The sequence below is a fragment of the Seriola aureovittata genome, chromosome 22 (genome assembly GCF_021018895.1).
Source record: "Seriola aureovittata isolate HTS-2021-v1 ecotype China chromosome 22, ASM2101889v1, whole genome shotgun sequence".
Classification (NCBI taxonomy): Eukaryota; Metazoa; Chordata; class Actinopteri; order Carangiformes; family Carangidae; genus Seriola; species Seriola aureovittata.
Genome location: NC_079385.1, coordinates 7,794,892 through 7,814,361, shown reverse-complemented (window position 1 = coordinate 7,814,361; position 19,470 = coordinate 7,794,892). Strand labels below are relative to the sequence as shown.

At 40.5% G+C, this 19,470-nt stretch overlaps 1 protein-coding gene across 2 annotated transcripts in view; it reads right to left on the bottom strand.

The window, feature by feature from the left end:
- tbc1d22a (TBC1 domain family, member 22a) overlaps positions 1-19,470 on the bottom strand; it is a 120,853-nt gene that overhangs the window by 71,674 nt on the left and 29,709 nt on the right. The window contains exons 7-9 of one of the 2 annotated variants that reach the window (XM_056367248.1): positions 14,707-14,835; positions 12,610-12,672; positions 7,268-7,382 (exon numbers count right to left, since the gene is read on the bottom strand). In XM_056367248.1, coding sequence (XP_056223223.1) covers positions 7,268-7,382; positions 12,610-12,672; positions 14,707-14,835 — 307 coding nt within the window. Of the gene's footprint in view, positions 1-7,267; positions 7,383-12,016; positions 12,083-12,609; positions 12,673-14,706; positions 14,836-19,470 lie in introns of both variants that reach the window. The other variant, XM_056367247.1, reaches the window with a different exon arrangement.

Below are 19,470 nucleotides of genomic sequence, written 5' to 3'. Positions count from 1 at the left end.
CTTTTAAAATGTATATTTTGTCTGGTGAAGGAAGCCATACAAGTTGCAGTGTATGTTTTCTTATTTGTGCATAAATGACCAAAATAAATGTTTATTAAAAAGCATCACGTGACTCACGGACAACAATGGTTAATGTCTTTCTCCAGTGTGCAGTACAACATTGCCTAATGTGTGGTAAAAAGAAGCCGAACAAAGCGATATCCTGCATTGTCATCATCAACATTATATAATGTTAATAATTCAACATTATAATTGTCATGATCTGCTGCTAAAATCACTGTTTGGACTTTGTATTTATGACTTCCTGTTTTATTTCGGAATTATTTTCCTTGTGTCCAATTACCCTTGCCTCCCTTATGTATTTAATGCCAGCCTTACAACAAACAACTCAAAAGACTCACTTTAGACAGCTCGGATGAGCACCTGACACCAAACGATCCAGATGACGGGAGTGCGACGCTACTCCAGCAAATTTTTATTTTTTATTTTTATTTTTTCTACATTGGAAAATTGTCTGTGACACTGAAATGGTTTCAAAAGTCTTCTGGTGCAAGGGCGGCATAAATAGATAAATATTAGTATTAGCATAATTTCTGCATTAGAGAGGAGAATTCCCTTTTTTCCTAGAAACATCTTAACGTCTCAACTGAGTCTTAACTGTTAAACAGTGGTTAACTAGCACAAAAGCAAAATACAATCTCCTATTTTCCCCCACAGTTTTAAAAACATTTTCTCAACTTGTAAAGCAAAGTTTTGTAGCACTGCAGCTAAGATAAACTTTTAAAAAAGATGTAAAATAAAAAAAAAAAACATAGGTAGCTCGAAGATCTTACTGACGCCGACTAGAAATTGCGTGTATAATTTACAAATGTGCCCTCAGTGCACACCAGTTGCTCTGCATAAGCAAGTGATAGAAAGCACATTGAGGAAGGAAGTAGACATTTTTCTCCATTTGTGGAAGCTTAAAGTAGCTTTTTGAGGAAAAAGCATGTGTCTAGGGATCTGAGAAGTCTTTACGTTTTAAAAAGGCTGGCTAAAACACACAGACATGCACACAAACACACTCCACAGACGCATCAGGACCTTCATCATACAGGCATATTGCTCTCATTCCTTCCTCATTCCCTGCGTCTCCCTTAATAAACGCAAGGGCACATCACCAAAAACTTTCTGTCTTTACTGATGGCTCTGCTTGGTTGGACACCTTATTTTTATCCTTTACCTCTGTTTGCCCCTTGCTAAGTGGTGTGAGCTGTGTAAATGTCTGTGGCTTCTCTTTTCAGGCCCTTTCCTTTAGTAAATCACATTGCCATTTGGAGATGAGCCTCTGCTTCTTCTTTTGCAATAAAAATGAATTTAAATTTTAAAATATACTTAACCTAGAACATTCTACGTGTGTCCTCATCCTTCCTTCCTCAAGGGTCCCCTGCTCACCGAGTACATTATCCTATTTCTACAAGGACAACAACACATGTCTGCAAAACGGCAGAAAGTACATCATGACTTTGCAAAACCAAGATCACTTCTGTCTCTGCTAAAAAAACAAAAACAAAACAAAAAACTCTTATCAAACACTTATTTTCTTTTTTCAATATCTAGTATAATCTAGGAAACAGCCTTTGACTGTTTAGACAATGGCCCGAAAAACAAGTTAACCGAACAGACAGCTGATAAAATCTGGTGCCACTATTTCAGCGGGCAAAACAGGCAGTCAGCAGCCAGACATATAAAGCCTTATATTCTAATTTGTTACATTTAATTATAACAGAGCAGCATTAGCGTTTATTTAGAGTCGTATTTATGTCCACTTGATGAATGTATGAAAAATATTCAGTGTACTTTTTGCTTTTAGTCTCAAACCAACTCCTGAGAAAAGTATCTGGTTCTTTAGCTGCTAAATGCTCCGCTATGTTACATGTGGGTTTGTCACTAAATGTCACCTTTCACATTAAATCCATTACCGAAATAAAAACGTTGATTATAGCGGCTTTAAGGCTCTATTGCGGCTCTAAAAAAATAACAGGACAACATACTTCATTGTCAGGGAGCTCAAAAAAAAAATGTAGAAAAAGTCTCTTTGAACCATAGCGTACACGTGAAGCTCCTGGTTGTGTATTTAATCAGAAAGATGAATTCTATACGTGAGAAACCCTGTTTTCACACAGTGGTGACGACGCTCTCAGTATACAGCTAATTGCTGAATTCGTCATGAAATCCTAGTGACAGAAGAACTGTTGGTAGCCACTTTCTGCCTGCTATGACAAGTGCAGCCTCAAAGCGGAGGAGGGCAATAGGGTACACCGGGCCATTCATCTCTTAGTTGATAGGAGGCAGGACTGCCTGGCTCGGCTGCTTCCTGACAGTGTGGGGGCGCTTTCTAAGTCGGTCATTTACCCCTTTTTTTTTTTTTTTGAAAATCTTGTTTGCTTGCTCTGTTGTTTGTCCCTCTCTGTTATTCGCCATTCCCTCATCCTTTCTTATTCTTAAGCCTGCCGAGAGACACGCTGGCCGCTGTTATCTTCTACTACTCTGTCTCCATTCTGCTTCTTCGTCTCTTTCACTTGTGGTTGTCAAACCCTCACCTCTTCGGATTTTTCAGATACAGTGCCTCGTCTCTTTTCTCTTTCCCTAACCTGCTTCCTTGTTTTCATCTTTCTTCAGAGTGGATCCATACTCAGACATTGGCATGCAGATTACATTATGGATCCATTCGCCGATCAAAGGCCATTCCACGTTAAAGGGAGGACTGGCCCCGCTCTTTGGCCCGCCCACCCTGGCCTTAATTAGATTACTTTTATTGTCGGCTAATGGAAGAGGCGCTACACTGTGGAAGATAGGGAGAAGACAAAAGAAAAGTAATGGCCAACAAGAAACGATACTCGCCAAATCAATTTCTCCTTTGACAAGAGGGAAGCCTACTAGATTGCTTAACAGTCCAAGTGGGCACACAACTACTTTAGCGGTATTTTTCCTTGTAAGGCATCAGAAGAGTTTATCAATAATCTCCCAATTGGGTTTTTTCAATTTGGATTAACAGCTAGGTATTAATGAAAGCAGAAAAGGAGGGTGGCTACGAAGAGGTTGAGCCATCGCTCCACATTGCATCACCGAAAGGTAAATGGGGTATAGGGCAGCCGAACGAGCGCCGCAGTGACACACCAAGGCTGTTATGTGACTTGGAAAAAAGAAATACAGAGCGACAGAGCTCAAAGGAAAAACAGAGATAGAGAGAAGCTAACAAAGTGACAGATAAGAATAGTGCAACAAAAGGAAAACAAAAGGGAGACAGAAAAGACTTGTTTAGAGGATAGATTAAACAGCTGCAAACAGGTCCATGTCTTAATCAGGTTCCCAATCAGTGAACTGGCTCACACCCGCAGATACTGGCTGTCACTCAAACTCACTCAAGGCTTTAAACCTCTCAGACACAAACAAGCACACATTTGGATCAAGAGTTAGAAAATTTAATCTGAACATCTTCATTAGTCTAAGTGTAAAAGACTGAAAAGTTGCTGTCAATCTCTTTCTAAAAGGACACTTTGAAGAGTGACTGCTCTGTAACTTAATTTGACTCTGCAGGACATGAGCCTATATTGACCTTTTTTTATTGCTGCAAGCTGATTTAAGCCACTTTCTCACCTACTGTGCACCTCATTTTGTTTCACAGCTTTTAGGGTTACCGCCCCTTTAGCAAAGTTGGTGGGGATCTGAACATATCAAGGCTCCCAACAATCCAACTCCCAACAAGTCATTATTGTGTCCGTTAAATAGACGTCTGCAGTATTTACTGGATAATGCAGATACACAAACACATATGCATGTACCTCAAACTGTGTCTACAGTGCTGGGATCAGTAACCACCGGGAAATACACATTTTAGAAACACAGATACTGAGTCACTAAAAGTGACAAAACCACAGGGAACCACAGTTTCTCTCGGTTCAACAGACCATTTTAGCATCTTTCACAACAATAAATGATAATGTTGACCCGGCTCTGGTTAACAGCAATAATCAATTGTTTGCTTAGCTGTTCAACGTTCAACTTTACAGATAATGTGCTGATAATATGTCAGTGTTGTGTTCAGAGCTTGTGTTCAGCTTCGATGAGATGTTCAAACCTAAATCTGTAAAGAACACTTCTGTGATGTTATTTCTCAAACTATAGTCATAGTTTCTGGCAACAGGTTAAACAATGAATAAGCTAAATTTCATTTGCAGGTCTCTCTGAATCTCTCGTTTCTTAAGAGCTCGTTGTTTTTCGCCACATAGGCTCTTCACTTGGGTTTGACAGATCAGTGTTTGACCTCATGCAGAGGACAAAAGGAAAAGTAATAGAGACGAATATCTCAGTTGTCTAACCTACGAACACCTTCAAATGTGACTATTTTAATATGTGTTTGAGTAAGAAACATCGAGGCAACGTGTCTACACGGAGTGAGCGTGCGGAGTAGTATTTATTTTTAATCATTCTTAAAGAAATAAATTCTGACTTAAGAGAATAAAACTTCCTGCTTTCACCATGAGGCCACAAACGAAGAAGGGAAGGTGAGAGGGAGGGGGAGTGCGCCGTGAAAGAAAAAAGAAAAACAGATGGCAAGAGACGAAGAGAGACAGCCAGAGAGAGCAGGAGAGCACGACAGCATGAGATAGTATATCTCACACTTTCTACCCCTCCACAAAGGACCAGAATTAGGCCCACCTCATGAAAGAGCCAAACCTCTCTCTGCACCAGAAAACAAGAGAACCGAACAACAACACGGAGCATCAGCCCATCATGTAAGATGCCAGCCAGGCACGTTTGAAGGTTTGTTGGCTGTGTATGTTATTCAAGGCTCATCAGCGCATGGAGATGCAGGGGAACAAAGCGCGGGGTGATGCTTTGAAGATCTGACATTAGTCTGACTCACCCAGAGAGAAAGGCAAAGAGAAGGGAGAAACAAATGCAGAGAGAGGTAGGGATAGGGAAAGAAAGACAGAGAAAATGACAGTGAAAGGAAAGGCAGAGGAAACGAGACGCAGGAGAACATAACAAGAAACAAGAAAAGAGTGGAAAAAGTGAAAGACAAGAAGCTAAATGAAAAAAAAAAAAAGTAATCAAGAGTCTCCTCTTTACTCAGTATTATGCACACAACTAGTCACTGGGGTTGGGAAACATGTTAACACTCTATCTTAATGATTCCTCACCACAGTCCTGCTCTCTACATACTAAGCAATTAATTCTAGGGCTACAATTAACTCATATTTTCATTAGCAATAAATCTGCTGATTGCGTTTTCGATTATTCAATAAATAGCCTGTGACAATTTAAAAAAAAATCAAGTTCAAATAAAGTCAAACTGGCAAATAATTCATCCCAACTAATTCCAATGTAATCAATATACTTACAATCAACTAATCACTTCAACTCTAATGTATTCCAAAAATGATGCAGGTCAGTTGCTTCCTAAATTTAATGTGTAATTGCTTCAGATTTTAAGAAACTGTTTTTAATTATCTGTTTCGTCAGTAAAGGTCTTAGAGTCATACTGGATCTAATTGCAGCCACTATTTTGTTAGAGGAAGCTGTTAATGCTGGAAATCTTATTTTAGCGTATACACTCAGTTTCCAGTTTAATAGGTACAACTACCTAAATCTAACACTGTTCTGTGATAAACACGTTCACGAACGTTATAATGTTCCGTTTTCGTTGTAAGTGTTTTATAAAAGGTGTTGATTCGGCCTCGTGCTCATTTTGGAGACTCGCACTATAGTTTGCGGAGCTGCTGCGTTGTATTATGTCAAAATAAAAGGAGCAAAACGAAAAAGAAGTTAGACTCATTAGCTCTGAACAAAAAGTGCTGTGTGCAAAAAAACAAAGTTAAGAGAAGCACTGAAGTCAAGAGTCCATCCTCTCTGCATGCTTCCCAGCACTTAACTTGTGGATCCTAATTATATCTGTGTGGCCACATATGGTCCAGAGTGTGCGAGGTGCTCCTCAGAGCATTGCGGTTTTCATTTAGTAGAGCTTGCCAGGCCAAAACATAGCAAAAAGAAAGGAGAAAGAGGAGAAAAAACTACATATGCACAGTATATACAGTATGTGGGATGTATAAAGAAACTCACATCACAGTGGGAACTTGTAGAAAACAGCGGTGTGGCGAGCATTACTTACTTATACTTTCTATATATACTCTTTACTGTTGATCATAACCATAATGAAAAGGAGGATGCTCCTGGAAAACAACAGTTTTCTCAGTGGCGGAAAGAAAAACCTCTCAGCAGTTGGTTGAAATGCTGTTTTTCTCTGGAAAATTAGCATTTGCAATAAAGGGTGAAAAACATGGACTTTCTGAAAAATATAGAGGTTTGATTCAATTTTATTTTGTTCTACCTATTTCATTTCTCCTGACTGAATAAATAAAGTGGTTCAAAAAAATGTAATAAAGAAAATATATACATTATATTCTGCTGACTGATGTTCCACAATCCCAGAGACTTTTTATGATATAAAGTATCACGACTGTCTGTCACTTCTGTCTCTTCTGTCAAATATCTGGATGGATGCAAGTAAAAAAGCGTTACTGACGTGGAAAAATATTTAAGTAACTCATCCTTAAAGTTCTGACAATTAAAATCACCTTTGAAAGACTGACAGTCTTCATTTCTCCTCCAACTGTTTCCAGTCTGTGTGTGCTTTGTATCTGACATTGTGTGTTTATACTGTCAGAGGAAAGAAGTGTGAGAATAAAACATTCATCTGCGTAAATGTGGCACAACATAAACGCGCACAGCAGGGGAGGGGGGCGGAGTGGTGGGTGGTTTGCGGGCTCCAGAGAGAACACTGTGGTGTTCGAGAATGAGCATACACGTGCCCACATATGTCATGCTCTCTCACACATATGCACATGCAGCCTAACCCTGGGTGTTAACCAGAATGCTTTGATGAATTACGCATCATTTAAACACAGGCTGTAATTGAAGTGTGGATGGAAATGCAAGAGGAACAGATAGATGGAAGAAAAGCGAGTGGAACGGAGGGCACAGAGCCGGAGGAGGAGTTCATCTGCCATTAGTTGTGGAAAAAAGGAGGCTTGTCTCGAGGATGCAAGGTTCAACTCCCTGTGACCTGTTGTGATCAACCCAGTAAGTAAACCTGAAGTCTTGCCAGCTAATAGCGTATCACACAAAAGATTTGGGAGTTTTAAAATGAAAATGGAAAAGAAAAAAAAAAAAGAAAGAGAGAGAGAGAAAGCGAGAGAGAGAGAGAGCGAAAGATGGCACTCACCGATGTACTCAAAGACGTAGACCACGAAGAACGGCGTGACCAGGTCATTGATGCCTTGCACGTAGCCGCTGGCCGGGTGGCGGATGGCCCAAATGAACAGGATCCGCTCAAAAATCTTACACACACAAACATACACACAAATACAAAGAGTCAAAACTGTGGTTTGGAGACAAAAACGCACTTACATTACACAAACAATACGTCAATTTACAATGATATGAAACAAGAAAGGAATAAATCTTTATGTTGTGGAGAAGCTAAAATAAAGAGCTTTAAGTAAAAAGAAAATCGACTTTAACCATTAACCACCAAGTTTTCCGTTGTAATCAGTTACTGACTAATCTTTTCACGCACAAATGATCGCTGATAATGAAGCAAAACTTTCACATCAACTCAAATCTTTAACACTTATTCTCAGCGGAGCCAACTATGCCTGCAAATGTCAAACTTGGAAATAATAGGCTGTTAGAAATACAGGTTTGAATCATACAAGTGTAAATTTTAGAAAGTGAGTGAGGTGTGGAAATCAGAAGCATGCCAAGCTGGTGAGGAAGAAAGCGACTGAACTGGCACACCCTTTGCTTGCTATAGGAGTCTATTTGGTGGTATTTATTCCACATTAACACGACCTTGAATTTGTATTTAACCTCATCTCCTTTGCTTTTCGGATGTGTTAGAAAAACAACGTTAAAGGTACCCTGTGGGGTTTTTGACCATGCGTAGTGGTAGAGAGCAGTGTTTCTTATGTATTTAGTTTGTATTGTACATGCGCACGAGGATGCACGTGCACTTAGCTCGTCTGCGGGTTGACTGCTAACGGCCGCAACGTGCAAAAAGCAGAGCGATGCGCCAACAGGTACAAGCAAGGTAGAGAAATTCAGCTTGCAAACATGGATGATAACAATGACAGATTTTACTTTGCAAATATTTGAAGAGGAAGGAAATACATTCGACATGTTCATTCGCTCTCTCTCGAGGCTACACTTAAACGTAACATTAGTTTGCAATAAAACTCTACAGGGCACCTTTAATGGCATATACTGCAGTAACAGCTCTGGACCTTGAGACTTGATATTACTGGATTGAAATATCACATTAATTAAAACCTAGTTTCACTTTTTTCCCCCATGTGTGCGCATGTGTGATATATCTGATATCTGAACTGCTTCACTCTTCAAATCTATTCTCCTGGGATGAATAAACTGTAAATCTGTTTTGTAAAGTGATATATAAAAATGTTATCAAGAAAATGTCTACTGCTGTTATCCAGTTAGATTGGGACTGTTCAGCCAAATGAAAAACTGTAGACCTTGTAGAAATGGATGAGCAGTGTCTAAATTTGAGATGAACCGTGTCTTTGCCTCTCTCAGCACAGAGCAACACCTCACTCTTCGATTCCTGTTGCATTTTTTTGTGCATAAAAAAAGAAAAGCTCAGGTTGAACTTTGTTCTATGCTTCGGAGTTGGTCTCCTCCCTCCCTTCTCTTTTTTTTTCCACTCAGTTTGTCTGTCTCTTGCTCTTCCCTCTCTCTCTCTCCCCAGACTTTTCAATATTTCCATCTTGGTTATGGGTGGCTGTTTAATGCTGTCAGCCCAAGTGAATTAGAGGAGGCTTGATGTTCAGCTTGTTTTTCTGGTGCGCATATGGATGTCCCCAAAAATACACACACACTCTTTCTCACCTTGCTGTACCACACCCATCAAGCGCTTTCTTATTTTTTTTGGAGGGGATGTGTCATGTTTCTGTCGATGTCTAAATAACCTCATAGCTTATTGTTTTATGGGGAGAGAAAAAACAAGAAAAACACAAGCACGACAATGTCATGGAAGCTGCGCACGCAAATTCTCTCATTTTTATTCAAGATAATTCAATCAATGTTAAAAAATTCGGAGGTATCGCTCAGAAGCAACTCCCTCCGGCTTTCCACCCCCCTACACTTTCTCAAACCACCCTAACCTGCCTCCACACCTCACACCTCCTCTCCCCTTATCAAAGCCCCATCCATCAAACAAAGAGAGGTGCTGGCGCTAGCAGGGGGAGTAATGGGACTTTCTTTTCATGCAACCTCAAAAGCTGACATACATATTTCACATTGGCACCTACACACAGAGCAACTTTGAGTGAACCCGTGCACACACACACACACCGCCCTGCCCTCATTAGTATGGGCAAAGAATCCCCCCTACCCCCTACCCCCACCCCCCTCTGCCCTCCTCTGTGTTTTTGTGTGTGGCGACATTCATGTGAGAAAGACTGAAAACAAAGACGCAGAGAAAACTTCAGACGCTAATCAACCAATCTTGTCTTCATGAGTTCACTCAGTCCTCCAAAAACACCAAAATAGTTTCTTGCAATTTATGTTAATCTCACTTTAATTTCAGATTGTTCTCATAATGTGGTGCCTCTCTAAGACAGGAAATCTGCTTTTCCTTTGTCCCCTGTGTCAACGCGTTATGGCTCCATCCCATTAGTTCCAGACCTCCAAGACCCCGATAAAGCTAATCTCAAGAGGTAGAAAGGAAATTGATACAAGAAATGGTGTCAACTCAAATAACTCTTCATTGACATCTCACACACAAAGTTAGAAAGGCTGAAGGAGGGGCGAGACGCATGAAATTAGAGCCTACTGTCAAAAGATGATGGGCTCAATCTCTCAAATATCCAATGAATTAATCAACAACCACTTCACCCACTTGCTACGATGCACTCATTCATTTTAGAAGTATCCCTTAAATGCTTCAAATGAAAAGAAAGAAATTTTGTATTGTCTTAATATGTTTGACACAGAGGTTTACTGATCAATCCTGCTCTTTCAGGCCTGTAATCAGAATTTGGAGGCAAAAGTGAACGCTTTCTTTTTCGGGTCGGGAACTTGTAATTGCTGATTATCAACATCTCATGAAGAATGTATTGTTCTCCAAAGCAAGAAAAAAAAACTCAAACACAGAGATAGCACTTAGGAAATCACTGCAGAATCGCTTCAATATCCCTCTCTCTCCCCGAAAGGGAACAGGCTGTTGACTGCTTTCCATCTCGACTAAATCTCAGCGAACCCCGTGGGAGGGAGGGGAGGCGGGGGGGGGGGGGGGGGGGGGGGGGGGGGGGTTGGCTGAGACAAACAAGTTAATGAAATGACGCACAGGTGATTTTTAGGTGGCGGTGCAGCAAAACCATATAAAAAAATATTTTTTTTTTTAAAAAGGGGTGGGGGGGAGACACCTTTTGGAGTCAGTTGCATAACAATATATGAGGAGCACGCTGCTTGGATGTTTGGATGCACACTGTTGATTTTTTTTCGGCAAACAAAGTGGGGGGAGCTGGTGTGAGGGGGACGAGAGGGAGGGAGGAGGCAAGGGGAGAAATACAAAGAAGATATACAGTAGTAGTACACACTGTACATTAGATAGTAGGTAAAAAAAAGCCTCAACCTCGTCTGATCTTATTTTTTCCCTCCTTACCTCCCTGGTTACAGCCCCGAGCTGCATCCTATGAGACACGGGGCAACAGGAGGTGGCATTGCCTCGGGCGTTCTGAGTGAATATGTATTAATGTGCCTGTACATAAGTATGAGTTTCCGCACAGTGATATGCTAGTATGCCCCCCCTCATTTCACGTTTTATTATGCGTATACATATGCATATATTGGTGCATATGCTTCCGGGAGTGTGTATGTATGCATGTGCTCTTGCCCACACCTGTGTGTAGGTGTGTACACGGAGCAGTCCAGAGCACTGGCTACCTCATTAGCCTGCACCTCATTATGGGATTTTCCTATCGTGTTTTCAGTTCTCTGCCTCTCAGGCCAGTGGTTCTGTGTATGACAGAACCTCCCAGAAGCACTCTAATTCTAAAGATCAGCTTAACCCCATAGATATGAATGGCATCCAGTTAATTTCCGTGTTAAGTTGCGCTGGGAAGCTGCTCTGATAGTCCCTCAGGCCTGCTGAGTCAACTTCCAACACACGCACCTTAGTATACTTATTACAATAGAAACATAAGTGACCACATTTACATTTTAAGTATTTCAGTAGCACCATTCTCCAAAGCAACTTGAAATGAGCTCATAGTTAGGGATTCTACAAACGTGTGCCTTGCTGTATGTTTTTCTAATGTGCCCTAACTACCACTGATGGTTATTGTTTTATCAAACACAATGCTGAAGAGGTCATTAAGACAATTCTTATATCCCCTACAACACAGTACCCAACTGGAACAGGAAATTCTTTGTTCAGTGGTACTAACAGAACAGAACAAAGAGGTATCAGAATGCTAACCATGCAGCGTGAAAGTTTGTGTGATCACATGCATTACTGTAGGTATGATTTAATGGTTCTTTATGTTCTTAGTTTGTGCTTCTTTTTGTTTGTGTGTGTGTGAGTGCGTGTGTGTGTGTGTGTGCACCCATGCCAGACCATGCAGTGTGGTAAAGCAAGAGTTTTCCCCTTTCAAACTCCTAGGCAGACAGAAAAAACACAAAAAAATTTAAAGATTTGACTGAGTTGTATGATTATATTAATATGACACTTCACGGATATCATTAACACACCACTTTCTGTCAATTATTCTGTTTTTTTCAACTGTCAATTACTATGATTTAAGTGACTGGTTGATGCTACTACCCATATCTGCCCAAAAGTAGAGGGGATAATCCTGCCAGGTGAGGTGGTGTGTGTGCAACAAGGGGGGTGGGGCGTGAGGGTTGGGGGGGTGGGGGTGGGAGGTGTAGTGGGGGGGTGGGGGAGTCTCACCTCTTGGACAGAAGCTTGTTGAAAAAGAGGAATAAGAGGATTAGTTCTCGGTATGTCAATGTGAATCTGCAGAGAGACAAAGAGAGAAAAAAAAAGACAAACACTGAAGCAACGGGCATGTTAGCACAGATCTGGCCATTACAGACAGTGACAGAGACAGAGAGAGAGCAACAGTTAGTGGATTGGTGTCCTTGATTGAAGGCAGACGGGGGGTTTGGTGGTCTGAAATGGATAGCAGCGGTGGTCTTGAGTGTTGTATGTGTGTGTCTGTGCTTTTCGAGCCATCTCTGTGATAGTATGTGCTTGAGAGTACATTTGTGTGTGCTTTTTTTTTTTGTGTGTGTGTTTGTGTGTTTGTGTGTGTGTGTGTTTCAGACCACGTTAACACCATTTCAGAGTGTCTACCCTGCAGATGAACAGTTCAACAGGCAGACAGATTCGTCAGAAGGGAGCCAGACGGATGCAGGACAGCGACTGGAGCCAAGCCGACTGAAATCGTCCAGACCGGACAGGCAGACTGCTTGTGAGAGTGTGTGGCTTGTTACTGACGGGGCTGGGGATTTGAGTTGTATCCACAGCTCTGTCCACCTTACCTCTGTCACCTTTGGCTGCAGCACCAAAGACTCAGGACTCATCCTAGGAATGTCTATGTGGATCTAACGGCAACATGGGAGAGAGAAATGTTAGACACACACACATACATACACACACACACACACACACACGAGCACCAATGCAAAAGTTCCCTTCATGCACTTATCAGTACTCTGCATTTAAATCAGTTTTGACCACACCTAAGATCTCAGGCGTCCCAAGGAAGAGGTAAAGGTAGAGAAGGAGCGCATTCAGTGTTCAAGGGAAATTGTCTCTTGTTTGTTGGTAGTTTTACATCTGGCCCCTATTTTCCCATCATTTTGGTTCTGTCCAATATTGAGCAAGAATGTTATAACCAGCAAACACAAAACAGCTGCAGCAGTGTCATATAACGGGAAAATTGTCCATGTCAAAATACGTCGAGAGTGCTCGTTTTTGCCACGTTTAGTTCAGATGGTTATTATAAGCGTATGGCAACATCATATGGATAGACCAGAGTCCAACGCTCTAGATCTTCATCTATCCTTTAATATTTTTTCAATGCAAGTCTGTGGATCGTTTTTGTTGTAAAAACTACCAGTAAATAGTAAACCCTATTTACTTTGTCAATGTTCAGTTAATACTTAAAGGAATAAAGATATCATTGTTGTCTAAACATTTTAGTTCTTTTTCTTTTTATTCACCATTTTGGAATCAAAACAGGGAATTGATAAGAGCCGGAATTGATAACAGCCAAACGATAACCAACTCTACCCTTAAAAAGCTTCTCTCTTTTTTTTTAAAAAAACATTTTCTCTTGGGATGGAACGAAACTGCAGCAGTACTTCAAAAAGATGGCAGTGCAAGCTGGAACTTCTACAATGGCTGCATTCATCTGCATATGTATACACACATACACACAAGCTGTTTAGGCAAGTTACCAAGAGCATAAACAAGTATATAAAAGAGACAGATGGACAGAAACAAGAAGAGACAAACTATTGAGACAGATGGAGATTCAAGATGGATGATGGACCATCCCACATGAACACAGACAAACACGAAGACGAGCAGAAGACACACAGGTACATGTATGCAAATGTATCCATAGCCACTTAAACATACAGACAAACAGAACCCATTGCCATGTCCAATTTGAGTGCCAAAGCAACATACGTACAAACACACATAATCACACAAACAGAAAAAAAATTACTGGAAATTACTGCTCGCTCCGTCGTCATAAACAGAGCTGGAACAAACAGAATTTGGCAAAAAAAAAAAAAAAAAAAAAAGAGGCTTCAAGACGCGATCCAAACAATCATCAAAACAAAGTATGCCAGCTTTCTGCCACAGTGTAGAGAAGATCAATGGGAAATTGGACAGAATATGAGAAATGTGTGTTTTTGCTATCGACAGCTCACTTTGATGTTTCTTATCAGCCTGAAATGAATAGGAAGTAGTCGAGTGTTAAAAGGAAAGAGTATGTGGGGGAGAGACAGATAAACAGAGACCGAGTAAAAGCAGATATTATTTTCAAAGCCAAAGAGAAGTGTTCATTTAGGCAGCTTTCTGAAGTTTGGGGGTGGTTGGTTCTACTCTGTGAACAGAGCTCTAACACACTGCCTCCATGTCAACACAGACAGACAAACGGACAGACAGACAGAAGTTCAATGAGTCCAATAAGTACATATGAGAGAGAGAGAGAGAGAGAAAGAGAGCGAGAGAGAGAGAAAGAGAGAGAGAGAAAAGGACAGGAAAAAGAAAAGGAAAAAAAAAAACAAAAAACAAAACATAGAAAAGCACTTTTTGCCAGATAACCAGTTCCAGTAATCCTTTCTTCAGGGACCACTCCTGTCAAAACACACCCTTACTGACACACATAAGAACACAAACATGCACATAAACAGCTTTGTGTCCTGGGTTTGTGCTGAGGGAATACATTAGGGACAAGAAGTTGTTCTTGTAATTGGAAATGGAATCCTTTGTAGTCCGTCTTTCATTCTGTCCTTCAAACTCTTGGATTCAGACAGGTGTTAAAAAAAGAAAGTCAGATGTAGAAGAAACGATTAAACACACACGTAAATTGTACTGTGCACGTGCATGTGTATGTATACCTGTCTGTATGTGTCTTGATGGTGTTCGTCATTGCGGGAGTCATAGTATTGCTGGATGAAGCCAAAATATTCTTGTCTCTTCCTCTGTAGGACGCTTTCTCTCCTCTCTGCATTAGCTGGCAGGTAACCCTGAGAAAGAGAGAGAGAGAAAGAGAGAGAGAGAGAGGAAGAAAATGAAGTAGGGAGGAGGACAGATGAAAGACAAAGGGACACAAAAAGTGGAAGAGGGGGATTTTTTTTTACTACATTTTTTTTTATGATCAGTTTACACTGATGGGGGAAAAAAATGGAACAAGAAAAATGTATTCAAACTCGAGTAGCAAGAGTTCAGTTTCAAAGTAAAGTTCGGGTAGAGGAAAAAATGCTTCGATAGCTTTCAGCCTTTTATAGGAATAGTTTTTGGAAATATATTTATTTACTTTCTTGCCTAGAGTTGCATGAGAAAATTGATCCCACTCGGATGTCTGTACACTAAATATGAAGCTACAGCTAGCAGCCGGTTAGTTTAGCTCAGTTTAAAGAAAGGAAGCGGGGGGGAACGACTGGTCTGGCTCTGCTGATGCTGACAGTAAAAAATCTGCTTTCAAGCACTTGTAAATCTCACTATTTAACACATTAGATGAGTGGTGTTTTCATTCATTTGTACAAGAACCGTAAAAAATAAATAAATAAATAAATAAATTAAAATAATTTTAAAAAACAGTGAAAACAACTATTTTTGGTTTTATGGGGGTTATCTGCTGGTCTCTTTATCACTGGGAGCAGTGACTTCTTGGAGTCTCACGCTACATACTGTAAATGCTCACAAAACTGCAACTTGATGTATTCACAGATCTGTTTTTGAGCATATTAAAGAAACAAGATATGCATCAGTGACATTTAGAGGTGCTAACAGGCATTAGCCTGACATTTTAAAATTACAACCAACTTTACGTGTTGGAAAGTGTCTGAAATGTACTGTAAACCTTTGTTATGCCTTGTGGCGTTGTACCACCACCAGTACAGGCTCAAATAAAAAACACAACAAAGTGGTAATAGTCTCCAAACTAATACACCTGTGTGTTTTGTTTGCATGCTCTTCGGTTACACATGGGACTCGTTAATTGAGTTCTATAGATATTAAGTAAGACCATCATTTCAGAAACCACATGGTGTTTTATGTTCTCTGCCTCTCTGTTATTTATCTGTCATTAAATAGGATTTAATGAGCCTTTATTTTGAAACTCTTGTTCTAAAGCCTTGACTTGTTTTGAGTCCGTTAGCCGAGTTCAATGAGAAACCAAACACCGCCACATGGGATTAAACAGTCTGTGACTGACACACCTCACTTTGCAAAGAAAACTTTCTGCTGCTTAACTAAATGCTTTTTGCCTCTTGGGGCAGGTACCTGACTTTGTGTGTGTGTTTATGTGTGTGTGTGTGTGTGTGTGTGTGTGTGTGTGTGTGTGTGTGTGTGTGTGTGTGTGTGTGTGTGTCTCTCTCAGAGGCAGTTTATATGAGCATACATTTGTGAAAGTGTACATCCTCCTTGTGCAGTCGGGCTTATGCAATGAGGAGAAAGTCATCTCCAAACTGAACAACAAATCTAAAGTCTATTAAAAGCAAGAGCTGGGACCAGGGGCTCTAAAAAATTCACAAAGTTAAAATCTTCAAAACACAACTCAAACATGACTGCTGGCCCTGAATACTTGTCCTTGTGATAAAAAGCTGGATTGTCTAGCTGTTAAACTTATAAAGCTTCTTACTATAGTAGCTGACATGTTTTATTATGCCTTATGCGCATATGTACGTGTTTGTCACTGAACAATTTCAAGTAGTTCCACAACATCTTGGTGAATAGAAGCCATTCATCCGAATAGAGTTACAGGTAATGAAGTCAATTTTAACAATATGACCAACAATCTTATGGGCATGTAATGTTTAATGCATTAAATGTGTGTTACTGAAATTAATACTGGAAATTAGAACGTTTGGATTTTTCTTTTCCTCTGCATCCTTCATTTAGAAAAAAGGTGAGAACAAAGAAAGTCAAAAAAAAAATGACTGAGCAGGTTTTATAAGTATGTTTTAAGGCTTTTAAACACGACACTGTTTATTGGACCATTCTTTGCCAAATTTTCCTCTGTGGAACTTTTTGTCCACATGACGTACAACCACCTGTTATATAACGACTGAGTCATCTCCATAGCAACTGAGCAAAGTCCATCCACTGATGAACTGATGCAGTAGGAAGCTTTGCAAAAAACCTAGTTCTTTTGTTTGTTTGTTTTCTCAAATGTCATTCATTTGTTTTATTACAAAACTTGTTATCATGTGATCAAACGCGGGTCACATGATGACACAGCTAGCAGACGGACCTTTGAGCTCATCTTGTTACATACAGCATGCTGCGGCCACAGGTCAAGACTCATGGCCAGGTTATACTAAACAATAAATGTCTTGTGCGACGTGTTGTCCGACCACGATGGGAATCCAAATCTGATCTGAAGTGAAAAGCGGGTCATCATCGAGAAGACGGGGGCACAATATTGTTTAAAATGAGAGCCAAAGACATCCACCCACCCGATGAGCAGTTCAGAAAGGCGTTAGTGGCCCCTTAATACTCCACGCTCAAATCCTCCACAGAGTTCCTTCTACATTTTTCCGCAAACGGATGCTGCATTAGACATATGCTCTCTTCATCGCTCTGCCTCTTACATTCATTCGTCATCACTCACAATTCAAGCTGAGCATTTTTCTGAGGGCAACATTTGCTGTTCAGACACATCTGTTTTGGGCTGGCTTCAGTGGAATCACCATCAAAACTGAACTAGTTTACCTGCACCAACAAGGACAGTCTGCACATAAAGCAAGAAACTGAACAACATAACAGGCCTTAAAAGTGTGATGTTGACTCAGTGTTTGCTATATGTGAGTGTTTGTTTCCTATGTGCATTTCTGTGTTTGTTACGAGTCTGCTGCCTGTTGTTTTTGGAAGCGGGCTACACTTTTCGGTAATACGCTAGCAAGCATACAAAAAAGACACAAACTATCAATTTTGGGCAACTGTCTAGAGGAAAATCAATAGGAGCAGCAGCAAAAAGTTTCTCTTTTCTTGTGTTTTTATTCATTTTTTTTCCTTCCTGGAAAAGGCCCCAAGAGAAGTCTGGGGAGTCTAGAGGATTATTTGCTGCACACAACAACTTTGCTTGCAGACAAACACACACACACACACCTGGCTGACACACACACACACACACCTGGCTGACACACACACACACACCTGGCTGACACACACACACACACCTGGCTGACACACACACACACACCTGGCTGACACACACACACACACACACACACACACACACACACACACACACACACACACACACACACACACACACACACACACACACACACACACACACACACACACACACACACACACACACACACACACACACACACACACACCAGAAACGACAATAAGTATGAAAAACAAGCACACTGGTTCAAACACCACCAAACACCATGGTTCCACACTCACGTTTGTTATGACATATAAACACATACGGCTTTCTCTGTCACTGCATCCATCATTGAGAGAATTTCTTATTCCCTTTATCTGTTGGTTTCATTCAGTAACTCTACATACAAAAAAGTAAATCCTTGCACAACCAAAACACTCTGTAAGGAGGCAAACTGGTTACTCATCCACACAAGTACTGACTGTGACTTTTCCCTGCCAACAAGGTCCACCCATCACATGATGAAACCGCTGCGTATGCAAACGCACGCACACAAGACACAACAACAGGTCAGATACGAAGCAGCGGGCTACGGTGTTAGGTGCACTCTGCCAAATGAGGGAGGGGGAGAGCGGGGGTGTGCTGAAGGTTAATGGACAGCTTAGTTGAGGTCAATCACACTGCAGCTGCATTACTGTTCGACACACACACACACACACACAGAGGAAGATTTGAAGACTATAAAGAGGACGTAAACTGTGCCACACACTACATTTTTATTACTAGTCTTAATTACTAATCAGAGGACTCTGACAGATGATAGGTGTGAAAAAATCTTTATTACTTCTGCAATAAAACAGTGGAGATTCATCAGCATATTAAAGCTGTAGTGAGCTTCATGTCTGGTAATGTTTTAATTATCTTACTTTTTATCTTATGTTTTGGATTTCATAAACTTTATTCTTTGTTTTTACTGTAAAGCACTTTGTAATTGTTTTGAAAGTTGTCAGCTGTGATATGTTTTTTTTTTTTTCTTTTTTTTTTTTAAACACGGTTTCGACCATAAAGCTGCAAAATAATTGCAATTTTTTTTTACACGTTCTAAGAATAACTGGGTTAAAGGAAAGGCAGGCAAACAGCACAAGCAGCTTGCCTTTCTTTTAAAATAAATGAGCAGATCTCACTAAAATACTTCCAGTGCCCAAGATCCAAGTGTACTCATGCTAAAACCTGAGTGACTAATTTTCATTTAATCTGTGGTCGACTGGTTAAAAAGGGTGAGTGGAGATTAAAAAAAATTAAAAAAAAGTGAGAGATGGGAGGCTAAAAGTAAAGTGTAAATGCATGAAAGCTCTGAGAGAAATGCCAGTGGTACAAAATGTGGCAGCACAGTGCTTCAGTGCTGCCTCTGTTAATCAGTCTACATAAAGCTCATCTCTTCATTCTTCCTTGCATCAATCTAGTCCTCGATCCTTCCATCCCTCTAATGGATCTTCCACATCAGTAAACTCTCTGTAAAAAACAGGGGAAATATGCT